This window comes from Phoca vitulina, unplaced genomic scaffold (genome assembly GCF_004348235.1).
Source record: "Phoca vitulina isolate PV1807 unplaced genomic scaffold, GSC_HSeal_1.0 scaffold20, whole genome shotgun sequence".
NCBI lineage: Eukaryota > Metazoa > Chordata > Mammalia > Carnivora > Phocidae > Phoca > Phoca vitulina.
The window spans coordinates 9934341-9951513 of NW_022589723.1; the positions used below are offsets into that span (position 1 = coordinate 9934341).

Consider the following 17173-nt stretch of genomic DNA (forward strand, 5'->3'; position numbering starts at 1 on the left):
AGAAGCACATGTCCACATAAGAACTTCTAGGCAGATATTTACAGGAATATTATTCATTGTAGCCAAAAAGTAGAGAACATCCAGCTGTCCATTAATAAATTAAAAATGATGATGCACTAAAAAGGAATAAAATATTAATAAAATGTTACAAGATGGATGAATCTCACAGATATTATGCTAAGTGAAAAGAACCAGACATAAAAGGTCACATATGGTTCTCTTTGTACAACATATCCAGATAAGCTAAACCTATGGAGAAAGTAGAGCAGTAGATACCTGGGGGTGGGGGGTGTTAAGGTTACTTCTAGGACAGATAGATAGATAGAAATTTTCTAAAATTAGCTTGTGGTAAAGCTGACAAGTCTGAATATACTAAAAATCACTGAATTGCATAGCAATCTTTAGCAATCTCCTTTCCTTAAATGATGGATTAGAAAACACAAGAAACCTACAAGGAATAGAGTAGGAGAAAGACATCAACAGTCATCTTGAGGACTCCTTGCTTTGGCAATGCCTATGTGTGTAGGGGAATTGTTCCTAATGAATCATTTTAACCCAAACCAGTTAAGTTCTTTACATGATACCTCCGCATCAGGACTTGTATTAAGTTACAGCTTAGAACCTAGGTTCATGCTATGTCTCCCTCTGTGTGGCCCCTCTTGACAATAGCATTTAGATTTGTCCCAGGGAATACATACCAGCCATTGGTTGGAAGCCATTAAAGAAGTACTTTATTTTGTCTCTGTCATCATGGATAATACTACTACTTAGTTTGGTAGTACAAAATTACCATTTCTATTTAAAAAGTCTTGGGTTAAGCTCTGGAGAATTTTCATAGGCGAATTCTTCTGTGTGGGCTGGATCCGTAAACACTCCAATAAAATCTATTTCTAGGAAGAATGGACCATCCACTTTATCAGCCAGAGTGAATCCAATAGAAGAGATCTACATTTAAAATAGAGAAACTGATCAAAATCTCATATACTGACATTGTTCCTGGAGTTTTCAAGTTCCATGAGGTGATTCATATAACTGGGTCTTTATACTATCAGCCCTGAGCAAGTATGCCATAGTTCTCCTATGCCATATAGCAAATCATAAGAGGAAGTGCAGGGATGATTTTTCTTTCTACTTTCTCTTCCTCTCTTTAAAGTAGTGCCACTTGGGGCGCCTGGGTGGCTCAGTCGTTAGGTGTCTGCCTGCAGCTCAGGTCATGATCCCAGGGTCCTGGGATCAAGCCCCACATCGGGCTCCCTGCTCAGCGGGAAGCCTGCTTCTGCCTCTCCCACTCCCCCTGCTTGTGTTCCCTCTCTCACTGTCTCTCTCTCTGTCAAATAAATAAAACCTTAAAAAAAAAAAAGAAAAAGTAGTGCCACTTAAGACTGGTTAGGACAGCATGGATGTCTAATGGAGGTTCCTTGAAGCCCTCCTGAACTGGAATACTGTTCTTTTATTTTAGAGCTAAAATAAAATGTAGGCAGGCTGAAAAGATGACCATAGTGAAAGCTCTCCCAGCGGGGGGTTTGGCTCACAGAAGAGGTCTGAGTCAACCTCTGCGTGGAATAACAGGGGAGGCCTTGATAAGAATTTTCATCTTTCATTTGCCAACCCTCAAAAATGGACTGAAATCATCCTCACGGGAGTTTTGTTTTACTAAAGTTAACAGTTCTGAGTCAAAGTACAGGAAAATGTTACCTTGTCAAGCAGAAGCTGGTACTGGGCATCCCGGATTCTTCCTTGATTAGAGAAGAAAAATTTGGAGAAAGGAATCTGAAAAGAGAAACCATTTACTTCAGAGCTAAAATATAAGCAGCTGAGGCATTTGTATGGAATTGCAATGATAATAGTTTAATTCTAACAATTGTAATATATGCAGTTATGACAAGTGGCTAGGCATTTGGATCATAGATATATTTTTTAAAAAATAATAAGTATTAGAAGAAAACAGATGAAAACCTTTCTAAGCCAGAAATCCCAAAGGAAAAACGATAAGAGTACAATTTAACTTCTGACAGCAAAGACAAAGGATAAATTAGGAAAAAAGTATTTGTAATATTTATGGACAAAAACTAGTATCCACAAAGCTTTCACAGGTAACTAAGATTTAACAACCAATGGAAACATGGGGAAGGGGAGAAACGGGCACACTTGTATACTACTGGTAGGTGTGTAGATTGATACAACTCTTAGAGGGTGACCCGCAACTGGGAGGCAGGAGTCCACCATGGCCCCAAGATTTCCACCTTCTGTGTCCACACACCTTCCAGGTATCCACCCTAACCTCTGCCGCTGAGAAGGGACTCTGCAAATGGAAGGTCCCAAAGCACCTGACCTTAATATAGGGAAGATTATCCTCTGTAGGCCCAACTTAATCACTTGGGCCCATAGGTTGACTGGCAAAAGAGGTTAAAAGCATCTCCTCGGGGGCAGATTATCCACTGCTGGCTCTGAAGACAGAAGAAGTGAAATGGCAAAGACTGCAGGCAGCTTCTAGGAGCTGAGAGGGGCGCTCAGCTGACAACCAGTACAGAAACCAGGATGTTAGTCCTACAATCATAGGAATTGAATCTGGCCAATAACTACAACGAACTTGTAAGTGGATCCTATCCCCAGAGCCTCTAGAAAGGAATGCAGCCCAGGTGACACCTTGATTTCAGCCTTCTAAGGCCCTGAGCATTGGACCCAGGTATACTGAGCCCCAACTCATGACCTATTGAACTTTTGAACTATGAGCTAATGAACATGGGCCGTTTGAAGCTGCTAACTTTATGGTAATGTTTTATGTAGAAAACTAATGGCAATATTTAGCAGATTATGAAATGCCATAACTTTGACCTACCAATTTCACTTATATGTTATTTCACTTATATGTTATAAACTCTGACAAATACATAAAGATGTAGCTTTTTCTAAAAAAAAAAAAAAAAAGGAAAAATAGGAGTACGGTTAAATTATGGTGCATGCATACAACTGAATACTATGCAGCTATTTTCTTAATGCAGATCTACACAGGATACAATGGGAAGGAAGACCTCTACAATATATTAGTGAAGGGGATCTAGACAAGAATCCACAATATAAACACAAATTTTAAAAACCCCTCAAAAAAAAAAACTAATAAACTTTTAGCAATTGGGAACAACCCAGTATCTATTATTAGAGGAATCAACTACAGGATTTCCATATAATAACAAAAAAATAGAGAATAACTCCACATAGTGATATGGAAGCTATGTAGGATTTCAATTTTATTTTATTTTATATATTTTTAGAGGGGTGGGGGGCAGAGGGATAGAATCCTATGAAGGCTCCATGCCCAGCACAGAGCCTGATGCTGGACTCAATCTCATGACCCTGATATCACGACCTGAGCCAAAATCAAGAGTCGGGCGCTTAACCATTGAGCCACATAGGCACCCCTAGGATTTAAATTTTAAAAATAAGCACAGAAGATGCATAAAGTATGCTATTTTTATTTTTGAGTAAAAAAAAACTGGAGAAAATAAGAGTATGTACTTACATTTGCTCATCTGTACATAATGAAACTGCCAAGCTACAAAAGAAAATACTGAAAGTGGCTACTAGAGGGTGGGCAGGAAAAGGGTGGACAGGGACATGGGTGGGAGTGAGACTTCTCACTGTACATCATTTTAGATTTTGATTTTTGAACCATAAAATAAAAATGTTTAAAAAAAAATTGTGGGGGCTCCTGGGTGGCTCAGTTGGTTGAGTGTCTGCCTTCGGCTCGGGTCATGATCCCAGGGTCCTGGGATCGAGCCCCGCGTCAGGCTCCCTGCTCAGCAGGGAGCCTGCTTCTCCCTCTCTCTCTGCCTGCCACTCTGCCTACTTGTGTTCTCTTTCTCTGTCAAATAAATAAATAAAATCTTTAAAAAAAAAAATTGTGCTGTTCAGATTATTTATCACCAAAAGCACTTAACACAAAAACAAACTCGATTCAAAACTCAGATTCCAACCCACCACTATACAAGATCACATTGCTTCCACAGCAGATTAAAATACAGTCATATCCAGGGTCACCTGGGTGGCTCAGTCAGTTAAGCGCTGGACTCTTGGTTTCTGCTCAGGTCATGATCTCAGGGTGGTACGCTGCGTGGAGCCCTGCATCAGGCTCCCCGCTCAGCATGGAGTCTGTTTGAGATTCTCTCTCCCTCTACACTCCCACTCATGCTCACTCACTCTAAAATAAATAAATCTAAATAAATCATAAATACATACATATATACGGTCACATCCTATTTCACCTACTCTCTGCATTCCTGTCAAACAAACCTGGAGGGGACCCCCCGCAATCAGTTTCTCATTTTGCATCCTAGTTTGGCACTTCATCTACCTCATTATTCAAAACATATTTTGGAGGGGCCTCTGGGTGGCTCAGATGGTTAGGCGTCTGCCTTCGGCTCGGGTCGTGATCCCAGGGTCCTGGGGTCGAGCCCCATGTCGGGCTCCCTGCTCAGCAGGAGGCCTGCTTCTCCCTCTCCCTCTGCCTGCTGCTTCCCCTGCTTATACACACTCTCTGTCAAAAATAAATAAAATCTTTAAAAAAAAAGAAAACAAAACATATTTTGGAAATGGGATCAAGGCTACCTACTTGTCATGTGTCACATACTGCACCATCCCCTCAAACTAATCTCTTCTTTTTGACACATGATTCTCTAAGACCGCTGTCTACACCAAGGTAGTTACCTGGATTTTTTTAAGCTGGATAAAAAAAGCTAAGAAGGAACATTAAATCTTGTATAAAAGAAAAGGAAGCACAATTGCTCTTTCTCTACAAGTGACAGTAAACTATGTAATTTTCCCATCATTTTTGTTTTCTCTCTATAATCAGAGTAAATATTTGAGCATCTCACTTCTATTTACTACAGGAGAATTATTCATGAACAAGTAAACACCGATTAGTAACTCTTAATTAAAAACCTCTTGGGCGCCTGGGTGGCTCAGTCGGTTAAGTGTCTGCCTTGGCTCAGGTCATGATCTCAGAGTCCTGGGATCGAGCCCAGCATTGGGCTCCCCACTCAGTGGGGAGTCTGCTTCTCCCTCTCCCTCTGCCCCTTCCCCCTGCTCATGTACGTGCTCTCTCTCAAATTAATAAAATCTTAAAAATAAAACCTCTTGTGACCACACTTAATGGTGGTGAGCACTGAGTAACGTATATAAATGTTGAATCACTATGTTGTACACCTGACACTAATATAACACTGTACCTCAATAATATTTCAATTAAAGAAAAAATCTCTTCCCCAACACTTTTCCTCAATAATTTATTTATTTATTTATTTTTAAAGATTTTATTTATTTATTTGACAGAGCAAGATACAGTGGGAGAGAGAGCACAAGCAGGAGGAGCAGGAGAGGGAGGAGAAGCAGACTCCCCGCTGAGCAGGGAGCCCGATGCGGGGCTCGATCCCAGGACCCCGGGATCATGACCTGAGCCGAAGGCAGACGCTTAACGACTGAGCCACCCAGGCGCGCATTCCTCAATAATTTAAAGAGAGCTGTTGCAAACAACTATTTTTTCCAGACAAAGATTAGGACTGTATGTATTTTCAGGGAAGAAAGTAATTGTTAACAATGAAATGGTAATACTACAGAATAATTTGGCAATGTGCAAAGGCCTTAAAAATATATCATTTATTCTAGGAATGTTCTTTGTAAGAATATATCCTAAGAAAATAAGGATATTTACTTCAGAGTTTGGTACAACAGTGAAAAATTCTGAAAACAATTTAAATGTACAATAATAGAGAATGAACTAGGTAAATTCTCATCTACTTATACAGTAAAATATGCAGAAATTAAAAATGATGTAAAAATATATTTCAGCAGAAAGTTATATATAAAATTCAGTAAACAATATATGTTATAAAACAGCACTGACACAATACCATTTTTGTTAAGAAATTTTTTAAAAAGTATAAACAGGGGCGCCTGGGTGGCTCAGTCGTTAAGCGTCTGCCTTCGGCTCAGGTCATGATCCCAGGGTCCTGGGATCGAGCCCCGCATCGGGCTCCCTGCTCCGCGGGAAGCCTGCTTCTCCCTCTCCCACTCCCTCTGCTTGTGTTCCTGCTCTCGCTGTCTCTCTCTCTGTCAAATAAATAAATAAAATCTTTAAAAAAAAAAAAAGTATAAACAAAAATCTAAAGGTACACATGAGAAGTAGTTTGCCTCTGGGTAGTGGTACTACATTTTTTTTCCTTTTTGCTGTTTTCCAAATTTTCTATATGAAATCCTTGTTTTCATAATTCAGTATATATATTATTTGTATACAAGTGTTACATAAATATTTTTTTATGTTTCTTTATTAGTGCACAAATATGTATCAAGTGCCTATTATATGCTAGCCACTGTTCCAGGTCCAGGGCAAATAGCCATGAATAATACAGACAAGGTCCTTGCTCTCAGAATTTATGTTCCAGGGCAGAAGGGTAGAAAGTGACAATAAACAAAGAGACAAGTGAATGAACAAAGTAATTTTACCTAGTAATTAGTTCTATGAAAAAATTAAACAGAGGGGCACGTGGGTAGCTCAGCTGGTTAGGTGTCTGACTCTTGATTTCAGCTCAGGTCAGGATCTGAGGATCGTAGATCAAGACCCATTTCAGGCTCTGAGCTCAGCAGGGAGTCTGCTAGAGAGATTCTCTCTCTCTCTCTCTCTCTCTCTCTGCCCCTCCCCACTCCTCTCTCAAATAAATCTTAAAAGCAAACCAAAAAAAAAAAAAAACAGGGTATTGTTACTCAAAGTGACTGGGTTAGAGGGTGCAACTGCAGCTGCAGGTCAGGCATCTCAGAGGTGAATTTTGAGCTGAGAGGTGAATGACAGGAAAGAGGAAGGTGAAGATATGGGGGAAGAGCATATCAGCAGAAGTACAAAGGCTCTGAGATGGAGGTGAGCTTGTTGGGTCTGACCCACAGAAAAGGGGCTAGTATGGAGGAGGGAGGTAGGCGGGAGACTGAGGATAAAGACAGGGTCCAATACTGTAGGCCCAGTAGGCCATGTTAAGGAGTCTGGGCTTTATTCTAAATGTAAGGGGAAGCCACTGGAGGGTTTTAAGCATGTGAGTGATGTAATGTGCATTATGCCTTAGATCACTCTGGCTGCTGTGTGGAGAGTGGATTTTAGGGGGCAAGAGAACAAAGGACATCAATAAAGAAGCTGCTGTAGTAATCTAAGGGCCTGGACTGGGGTGACAGTGGGAGAGATGGCCAGAAATGGTCAGACTCTGGGTGTATTTCAGAAGAATAGGTGACAAGATTTGCTAACAGACTGTATGTGGGATGAGGGAGAAAGGAATCCAGAATGACCCTTAGGTTTAAGTCTAAGCAGAATGAGGACTTTCTTTTGAGTTTATGGATTAAAAACCTTTCAGTAGGTGTAAAAAAAAGACTAGGCAGTTGAAATTCATTCCCTGAATTTCTACTTATTTTCCTCCAAGTTAACATTTTTTAACTTCTCAAAGCTTCTTCTGACAAAGTACTTTATTACCAAGGAATAAAAATTTCATGATTGTGAAATATGAAGCATTTATTGTTCTTAAGGGAGCCTTTTTAGTAGAGTTGCCTGGAAGAGGGGATATGGCAGAAACTTAAGCATCTACTTGAGCCCAGAGCAGAGATGTACCCATGACTTAGCATGGAACTGGCCACATCTTTATAAAAAACATTTACTGGTTAGGAAACTAACATTTATATTAATGAAAGAAAAAAATCAATTATATAAATCTCACCCCTAGGTCATCTTCCTTCTTTCCCTTTCCATACCTTCCAAGAGGGATTAATAAGGAAAACAAGTGAAACAAACAAACTACAGTGTAACCATGATCTCAAGACTTCATTTTCATACACAGTAAAGACTTGTGCTGTTACCTTGACCTCCTGCCAGTAGGGCCCCCCGCGGGTGAACATGAAGTAACTGTACATTTGATTCTTCCTCTGGATTATATCCGTGTCCTCTCGGATATTCACCATCCAAGGCCGACCATCTCCACGTACACGGAGATACAGAGTGTTGAACTGGGACCAATCATAAGCCCTCTTTCTCTCAAAAGGGCCCTACGGTACAGAAACGAAAATTAATTTCATCTCATTTTCCACTATTAGCAAAATGTGAGTCATCATCTTTTGCAGCATCAAAAGGATCCATTAGGCATTTTTCTGTCTTTTTTGGCTTTCCACCACCATAAGGAGACAGATAAATCTGGTGATTCTTATTTTAGTACAAAATACTGACAGAGGGGGCGCCTGAGTGGCTCAGTCAGTTAAGCGTCTGCCTTGGGCTCAGGTCGTGATCCCAGGGTCCTGGGATCGAGTCTCACATCAGGCTCCCTGCTTAGCGGGAAGCCTGCTTCTCCCTCTCCCACTCCCCCCTGCTTGTGTTCCCTGTCTCGCGGTCTCTCTCTCTGTCAAATAAATAAATAAAATCTTAAAAATATATATATACTGACACAGTTTTATGTTTCTAAGGTAATATCCCAGACGTGATTGGCCCAGGACAGTGTTGACGTGTGGTAGGTACTCACTTGTATCAATGAATGGAAACAAATTACTGTATGTACCTTTCCCCCGCCCAGTCCTATGGAGCAATGGATTCTGAGTGGGCATGACAATTGCCTTCCCATAAATCAGAAAACTATGAAAGAACTCAAGTTTTAAAACTGCTGTTTTATAACAATAGCTAACATCCACTGAAAACTTATCTTAAGCACTGTGCAGGCATAATTTCATCCTCACAGCCCTGTGAGATAGGTACTATCATATCATTGTGCTCCATCTTACAGATGAAGAAAATGAGCACTCAACTAGAAGTGGTAGATCCAGTGCCCTTTAACTCCAAAATCTGTATTCTTAACTAACTAAAAACTGTCTCTCTCAGGGAAAGTGGAATTTAGTGTTAATTAACAAAGGTGTTTATTTATACCAGTCTCAAAGATAATCTGATTTCAAGAATAGCAGTGCTCACATATGAACTATTATTTACTAGCTGTATAATTTTTTTTTCCAAAGATTTAATTTTTTTTTTAATGTTTTTTTATTTATTTATTTATGAAAGTCAGAGAGAGAGAGAGAGAGAGGCAGAGGCAGAGGGAGAAGATGCGGGACTCGATCCCAGGACCCTGAGATCATGACCTGAGCCGAAGGCAGACGCTTAACCGTCTGAGCCACCCAGATGCCCGCAAAGATTTAATTTTTTTATTTTAAAGAGAAAGAGTGGGATACCTGGGTGGCTCAGTCAGTTAGGCAGGTCGTGATCCCAGTGTCCTGGGATTGAGTCCAGCATTGGGCTCCTTGCGCAGCAGGGAGCCTGCTTCTCCCTCTGCCCCTGCCTGCCACTCCCCCTGCTTGTGCATGCACGCTCTGACAAATAAATAAAATCTTAAAAAATAAATAAATAGAGTGTATGCACACACCGAGAACAGGAGTGGGGGGTGAGGAAGAAGAGCAGAGGGGGAGGGAGAAGGACAAGCGGACTCCACATGAGCTCGGAGGCCCACGCAGGTCTCAACCTCAGATCACGATCTGAGCCAAAACCAAGAGTCCGTCGCTTTACCAACTGAGCCACCCAGGTGCCCCAACTAGCTGTACAACCTTAGACAAGTTACTAAATCTCCCAAAGCCTCAGTTTCCTCATCTGTAAAATGAGGATGACCACACCTTAGAGTTTTATATATATATATATGTGTGTGTATATACACACACACACACACACACACACACACACACACACACACATATATAAAGTAGCACAAGGACTGGCAGGGCACACTTAATAAATTTTATCACCTATTTTCAATACCCCACAGTGTGTATCTAGCTGTAGAATTATTTTCTACTGCAGAATGACCAAATCCATTCTGTGGATTTCAGGCACTGAAAAAAAAAAAAATCTTTGTAAGCAGAGGTCTCTCCAAGAACACATACCTTTCTTTCTCATCATTATCTGGAGAGAGGGAGCCTAAGACTATTCCTAACATTTGCCTTTCTCCTTAGAGCACAATATCCAAGCAAACATCCAGAGGCTGTGGCCAAGGCCAAGGCATGAGGGCCTGTCCAGGCAGCCCTGGAACAACAGCTGGTCAGCAAATTTGCAAAAAGCCATAGGTTGGCGGTAAGACAAAGGAGGCAACCAAATTGACTGTGGAAATCAGTGTTCTGATTGGAAACTCTAAGGCTAAAGACAAAAGAAACTATATACCGACATTGTATTCTGGCTGGTAAACTTGTTTCTCACAGGGTTACAGGTTAAAAGTTCTGAAACTGCTTTGTATGTACACTGGAGTCAAATTAATAGGTAAGCTGATGGTAAATGATGGGAGTCAGGTTTCTCCCTATTACAGAGGGAAATTATAGATAAGCAAGAGGGAGAGGCCCAGAATGAACCACATGGCACTAGATTAGAGTCAGAGCACAGTATGAACTCATATTTAGTTTACTACAGATATAGAAATAATTGCAGACGTGTTTCCACTGGGTTGGTACACATCCCTGTATTTCCTGCTGTGTCCACTGAGAGGTCCTGGAAGTAATGTCTACCCAGTAGCAACAAGCATACCCAGCGCCCAGATCTCCAAAAAAGGGAACCAGGGCTCCTTCAAGAAATGGCTAATTCTAGGGTTGGGACAGAGAAAATACAAGATGTGCTTAGAGCATCTTGTAGTGTAAGAAAGTGCTAAAAAACAAAAAAAACGGAGGCCTGGCAAAGGGACAAAAGCCAACCTGAAAGACCTGCCAATGGCCAAAGCTAGAACAATTTGAGCAACAAAATAAATAACATAGTATTGGATTATAACCGGAAGTGCGAGTCCATACAAAATGACTGCCTAAAATAAATGTGGGACAAGAAACAAATCTTCCTCTCTGAAGAATCCCAAATAATTTATGTAAATACCACCCCTTTCAGGAGATACAACTTAATCCCATGCCCTATCCCGTGCCTTGAATGTAGGATGCACTTACCAACTTGCTTCCAAAGAACAGAGTATGGAAAGAATAAAAAAAAAAAAGTAACTTAATGGAGTACCCTGGCAAACACTATCTTAGCTAGGTAATCACGGTGAACACATCAGTGTTAAGTCAGGTTGCTAGCATGTACCCCTGGTATGAGGGATGGGAACGGTACTTCAACTCTGTGGTATTCTTCCTAAAAACCCAGAAACCCAGTCTTACCAGGAGAAAAAACATCAGAAAATCCCAAATTGAGGGTCATTCCACAAAATACCTGACCAGGATTTCTCAAATCCTCATGAAAAATAAGACTAGAAAACTATCACAGACCAGAGGAGACTAAGGAGCCTAAGGAAACATGACAACTGGATGTAATGTGGTGTCCCAGATGGGATCCTGGAACAAAAAAAGGACAGTGGAAAAACTAGTCGAATCCAAATAGTGTCTGGAATTAGTTAATAGTACCAATGTCAGATTCTTAGTTGTGACAAATGTACTATAGCAACATAAGATGGCAACAGTTGGAGAAGATGGGTGAGGGGCATATGGAACTTTCTGTACTATCTGTACAATTCTTCTGTAAAACTGAAACTATTCTAAAATAGAAAGTTTGGGGGCGGGGCGCCTGGGTGGCTCAGTTGGTTAAGCGACTGCCTTCGGCTTGGGTCATGATCTCAGGGTCCTGGGATCGAGCCCCACATCGGGCTCCCTGCTCCGTGGGAAGCCTGCTTCTCCCTCTCCCACTCCCCCTGCTTGTGTTCCCTCTCTTACTGTCTCTGTCAAATAAATAAATAAAATCTTTAAAAAAAAAAAAGAAAGTTTAGGGGCATCTGCCTTTGGCTCAGGTCATGATCCCAGGGTCCTGGGATCGAGTCCCACATCGGGCTCCTTGCTCGGCAGGGAGCCCGCTTCTCCTTCTGCTTGTGCTCTCTTCTCTCTCTCTCTCCCCCTCTCTGAGAAATAAATAAAAATCTTAAAAAAAAAAAAAAGCCACAGGCTAACCCTACATCTTCTCTAAGGAACCCTGGCCATCACAGGGTCTGTGGTCTATTAGAGAAGATGCAAATCTGGGGTGCCTGGGTGGCTCAGTCGTTAAGCGTCTGCCTTCGTTTGGCTCAGGTCATGATCCCAGGGTCCTGAGATCGAGCCCCACATCGGGCTCTCTGCTCAGCGAAGAGCCTGCTTCTCCCTCTCCCACTCCCCCTGCTTGTGTCCCCTCTCTCGCTGTCTCTCTCTGTCAAAAAATAAATTAAAAAACTTAAAAAAAAAAAAAAAAAAAAAAAAAAGAGAAGATGCAAATCTCCCCAAATCATTGCTCAAATGTCTGACTTCTCAGGGCTCCTCAAACATAAGAATGGCCCCACCCTGGCCCAGAGTGATGCCCAGAAACAAGTACCCCCTGGTCAGGAACCACTTCCCCCTTATGCTTCTGCTTTACACCTGTGCCCAGTCATTACTTAACCCCATGCCCAGACGGCCTGCCAGGTGTGTTCATTTACAGAAACAAAGCCATGTGCTCTGGTTCGTGCTACAGTGGAATTCACCGCAGGTCACTAGAAAACAGAGGCTCTGGGGCTTCACTTACCCTTGGACTCCTGGCTACCATTGCACAGTACCCACTGCGGCCACTTTCCCCATCCTTAGGCGCCTCAGAGCTCAGGGTTCCATACAGCAGTGCACTCTGATTATTCTTGCCCATTTTCAGGAACACTTCACTTCTGCCTCCAATAGTCTTATCAGAAGTCACTATCCACTTATCCAAATCTTCTTTTCCACGGAACTGCCAGACAACCTTGGCTTGTTCCAGCAAGACCTCATGCAGAGGGCGGCCTTCAGGGCCTATCCAATGATTCACAAGATCATCCTTCAAACGCCTAAAATGGTCCTTTATTTCATCTTTAATTGCTTTATCAAAACTAACTTCAGGCTTCTCCTCAGGAGAGGTTATATCCAAAGCAACTTCTCTCTGGTGATGTCCTTGCAAATCCCCTTCAGAATTCCTCTGAGAGGAGGTTTTGCCAGGAGCAGCCACGGGTTTCTGAAGACTACTAGAACAATAGTCTGCAAAACGAGTACCCAAAAATGGACATGAGGCACTTGGCTTGGGACAATGTCTGAAAATATAAGCACCATTCAGAAATCTGTGAACCAAAGCCATGGTAAGATAAAGTCCAAATTTAAATTTCTCCCTGGGCTACGAGGGAAAGAAGCTTCAGCAAATAGCCCAATTCCACCTAGAACAGAAGAGACATTGAACAGTTACCAGGGTAGCAATGAATGCATCACAATTTCAAATGCAACACAGATCATGTATTGTGAAATTCAGGAACTTATTTTCTAGTTCTGTCAACATTTACCCAGGGCCTTACTATGAGCAGAATATTGTTTGCACTGTATGTAAAGCATCCCTCTGCCTTGTGAAAAAACGCAGAAAGGGAAAGAAACACAGGCCCCATTCATGGAGTTAATTACTGACCCTAAAATAATTCAATTATGCGCTTCAAAAGGTTGTGTCAATCTTAAAGAAAATTTCTTATGCTGGGTTTTTAAAGAAATCATTGATTCCTAAAATAGAATATTCAACTAATTCACTCCAGACCTAGGCTAACTGACATTTTAGCACTTCGTCTACAAAAAGAGGGACTACAGTGTGCACTGCATATGGAGTCAGAAAACGTGCCCATTTATTAGGTTATGAGTATTGTGAATATTGGCAATTTCAGGCTGTTAAACCTAATCAACCTCTTTATCCTCAGGTAAAGCTATTAATCTTTTGAAGTCTCCACTTCCTCGGGGGTAAGGCTGTGTTAACATCTGCTCTACCTACCTGAAGGGATTCTTCTGAAGATCAAATGGAATGAATGACGGCTATAAGAGCATTCTCTGATCCAGTAAGTCTGATAAACCCCCAAGATTCTTCATGTCTAACAAACTCCTAGTTCAAGGTCCACACTTTGAGTAGCAAGGCTTGGACTATCAGTTACTATCTGAGCTCCTCAAATCTAGAACCTAAACAAAAACACCAATACCATCACATTTCAATGCCAATCTTAATATTCTCAAACCACCTGACATATATTATCTGACTGAATGCACACAAGGCTCCTGTAAGACAAATCAGGTAGATATTTCCTTTTTCTAGGAAACAGATACCAAGAGGTGAAGTGATTTGCCTAAGCTGACAATGCTAATCAGTATGGAAGCTCGAACTACAACCCTAGCCTTAAGTCCTTCTACTACGTGCTGCTGCCTCTACATCAGCAACACGGGCACCTGGGTGGCTCAGTCGTTAAGCGTCTGCCTTCGGCTCAGGTCATGATCCCAGGGTCCTAGGATCGAGCCCTGCATCGGGCTCCCCGCTCAGCGGGAAGCCTACTTCTCCCTCTCCCACTCCCCCTGCTTGTGTTCCCTCTCTCGCTGTGTCTGTCAAATAAATAAATAAAATCTTAAATAAACAAACAACAACAACAAGAAAACATCAGCAATAAGTTCTATAGCTCTTGTAAAATAACAACTTTGGCTAAACAGTCCTCTCTTCTACTTACTCCAGCTACCCCTAAAAGGAATAAAATATGCAATGCCAAGTTCTTTGTTCTCCTGTTTTGGCCCAAAGACCAGGAGAGAGGAAAAACAAACAAAAATTCACCCACTAGTCAGAACATGGAGCTGAATGAGGAACTAAACAGTACACTGAAAACAAAAACAAAAAGCCTCAAAAATGCCAAAATCCAACAATCTGGCTTACCTGCCTCAATTGCCCAAGAGTCTACATCAAAATGGCCCCCAGACCACTAACTAAAACACAAAAGTGCTCATCCTTCTAGAATGCCCCTCCTCCCTCATGCCCCACATTAAATGGATCCCCACTTTCTCTCTTCTAAATCACTGTACTCTGCTTCCTGCCTCCAGGCTTGCAGCCACCACCTCTACCTCATCCCTCCACTCAGCATCTAAAAGGGCCTAAAACACAAAACTGATCATTTATCTTCTCTGACTAAAACCCTTCCAGGGGGGTGCCTGGATGGCTGGGTCAGTCAGTTGGGGGTCTGCCTTTGGCTCAGGTCCTGATCCCAGGGTCCTAGCATCAAGTCCTGCATCGGGCTCCTTGCTCAGCAGGGAGCCTGCTTCTCCCCCTGTTTCCCTTGCTTGTAGGCGTGTTTGCACGGGCTATCAAGTAAATAAGTGAAATCTTAAAAAAAAAAAAACACCTTCCAGGGCTCCCTCATGGTTTTCAGAATAAAGCCCAATTTTCTCCACAGGGTCTCTAAGACTCCTCCAGATCTGGCCTCCATTCACCTCCCCAGCCTCACCTTAGTCACATTCCACTCTCTACTCCAATAACCATAAACACTTGCAGTCCAACAAGTGCCAACCGATAGTCCCTCTCTGGGTTTCAGGCCTTGGCAAATTGCTGCTCCCGGGCCAGGAGTGCCCTCCGTGGATTTTACCTAGCTAACTTATCCTTTGGTACTCAATTTAGACATCCTTTACCTTCTGCATTTCTAACAAGCTCCCAGGTGATGCTCTCGTCATTGGCCCACTGCACACTCTTTAAGTAGCAAAGTCCTAACTCATCTCCCAGACTCTGATCTCTACCTCTCCCAATCCATCCTTTGCCTGGCAATAAAAGGGATGTGTCTAAATATAAATGCACTCCCCTTATAATAAGTCAGCAATTCCTCCCCCAGAAATTCAAACTCCTAAAATAGTACACAAGGCCCAACTCCCTGACCTAACTTCTACTCACATCCATGGCCAATCACCTCAGCTCTATTAAGACCAATGGTAGAGGCGCCTGGGTGGCTCAGTCAGTTAAGCGTCTGCCTTTGGTTCAGGTCATGATCCTGGGGTTCTGGGATCCAGGGGGAGGGGGAGGGCGGGGAGGTCCCTGCTCAGCAGGAGTTTGCTTCTCCCTCTGCCCCGCCAAAAAAAAAAAAAAAAGAAGGGAACCAGGAAAATTAGTTGATCTGAGGTCCTGGAATCATAGGTAATATTTCAATTTCCCTCGCTGCTTGTGCTTAATTAATTTTACCTCTACATACAAAGGAATTTGGGAAACAAATGATAATCTGATAAAATGGAATTTGTACAATCATAAAAATGATTCTCGTGAACCCCATCCGCAGGCTACACTAAGTGGCAAATAAGGAGGAATCAAAATTGCATATATACTAATATTACAAACATAAAAGTGTACCGACAAAAAAAGATTTGAGGGAGAAAAAAAGAAAAAAGCCTTAAAGTCGTATGTAGGATGATGGGATTCTAATATTATTCACCGTATTTTCCAAGCCCTCAGTAGTGCTGTTAATTCTCTAATAATATAGCTTGAATTATAAATTTTTGTTCCGTATTTTTACCAATAAACATAAAGTAAAACCCATCAACTGGATGACCCCGGGCTGAAGTTGGTCATTTTTGACCGCAACGTAACCCACGGAGTTAAAAGAGAGTAGTCGTCAAGACTTTATACCAGGGCTGACCACGCGCCCGAAACCGTTCCAAGTATAGTTCATTGACTCCTCACAACTGCCCTGAGGTACTGTTATTATTCCGATTACAGAGACGAGGAAAAGGAGGTTCCAAGAATAAATTACTGGAGGTCACACAGCTAGTAAGAGGCAAAACGAAACTCTAGAGCCCCAGTGTTTAACTCCCGATCTGATTCGGGGCAGCGGTCCGGGCCATGCCGCGGCGAGGCAGCCCCCTCAACCCTCACCTGCTACGGCTGTTGCACCCCGACAGCCCGCCGGCGCCCGCTGGCCTCTCCGCCGGCGCCCGAGAGCGGCTTCCACCCGGGTCCCCGCTTTTCCCGACCGGGTACTCCGCTTTCCTCGTGTGGGTCCATCTGCTTTTCCAGTCCGGCGCCGAACCAAGCCTTGGGGCACGAGAGTTCCGGCCGAGGTACAGGCGGGAACAGAGTAACAAGGTTCCTGGAGTCCGGCGAATTGAGGCTTTTGGTCGACTAGCCTCCCAAAGGGCTCGGCTTCCACTCCTCCTGATCTTTTCTGCTCTGTGTGAGAAAGTGGGGGAGAATTTAGAGAGGATCCTTCCCTTTCTGCATCCCTCCTTCAGGCTGCCATCTGAACCTCGCATCTTTCAAATAGGACCCAAATATTACGAACGTCCTTTCACCCCGGGGCGCCAGGGTTCCCCGGTGCCGCCACTCCCCGCAACCTCCTAAGAGCTATCCATGGCCTCAGAGGACTCGATC

At 42.6% G+C, this 17173-nt stretch overlaps 1 protein-coding gene across 1 annotated transcript; it reads right to left on the reverse strand.

The window, feature by feature from the left end:
• Positions 1–292: 292 nt before the first annotated feature.
• On the reverse strand, positions 293–16957 carry NDUFAF1 (NADH:ubiquinone oxidoreductase complex assembly factor 1). Its single transcript, XM_032417816.1, has 5 exons — positions 16679–16957; positions 12545–13193; positions 7885–8070; positions 1696–1770; positions 293–945 (listed from the first exon to the last, which is right to left on the reverse strand). Exons 2-5 carry the CDS (start codon positions 13115–13117, stop codon positions 796–798), a joined length of 984 nt encoding a protein of 327 aa, XP_032273707.1. The 5' UTR covers positions 13118–13193; positions 16679–16957; the 3' UTR covers positions 293–795.
• Between the last annotated feature and the right edge of the window lie 216 nt (positions 16958–17173).

What these genes read in the sequence shown, in the direction of transcription:
- NDUFAF1 (XM_032417816.1), bottom strand. Translation starts at nt 13,117, where the DNA reads ATGGCTTTGGTTCACAGATTTCTGAATGGTGCTTATATTTTCAGACAT. An exon ending in CCTACTGGCAGGAGGTCAAG is followed by an intron (nt 1,771 to 7,884) that starts GTAACAGCACAA and finishes TTCTCTTTTCAG; the next exon opens with ATTCCTTTCTCCAAATTTTT. An exon ending in ACCAGCTTCTGCTTGACAAG is followed by an intron (nt 946 to 1,695) that starts GTAACATTTTCC and finishes TTTTAAATGTAG; the next exon opens with ATCTCTTCTATTGGATTCAC.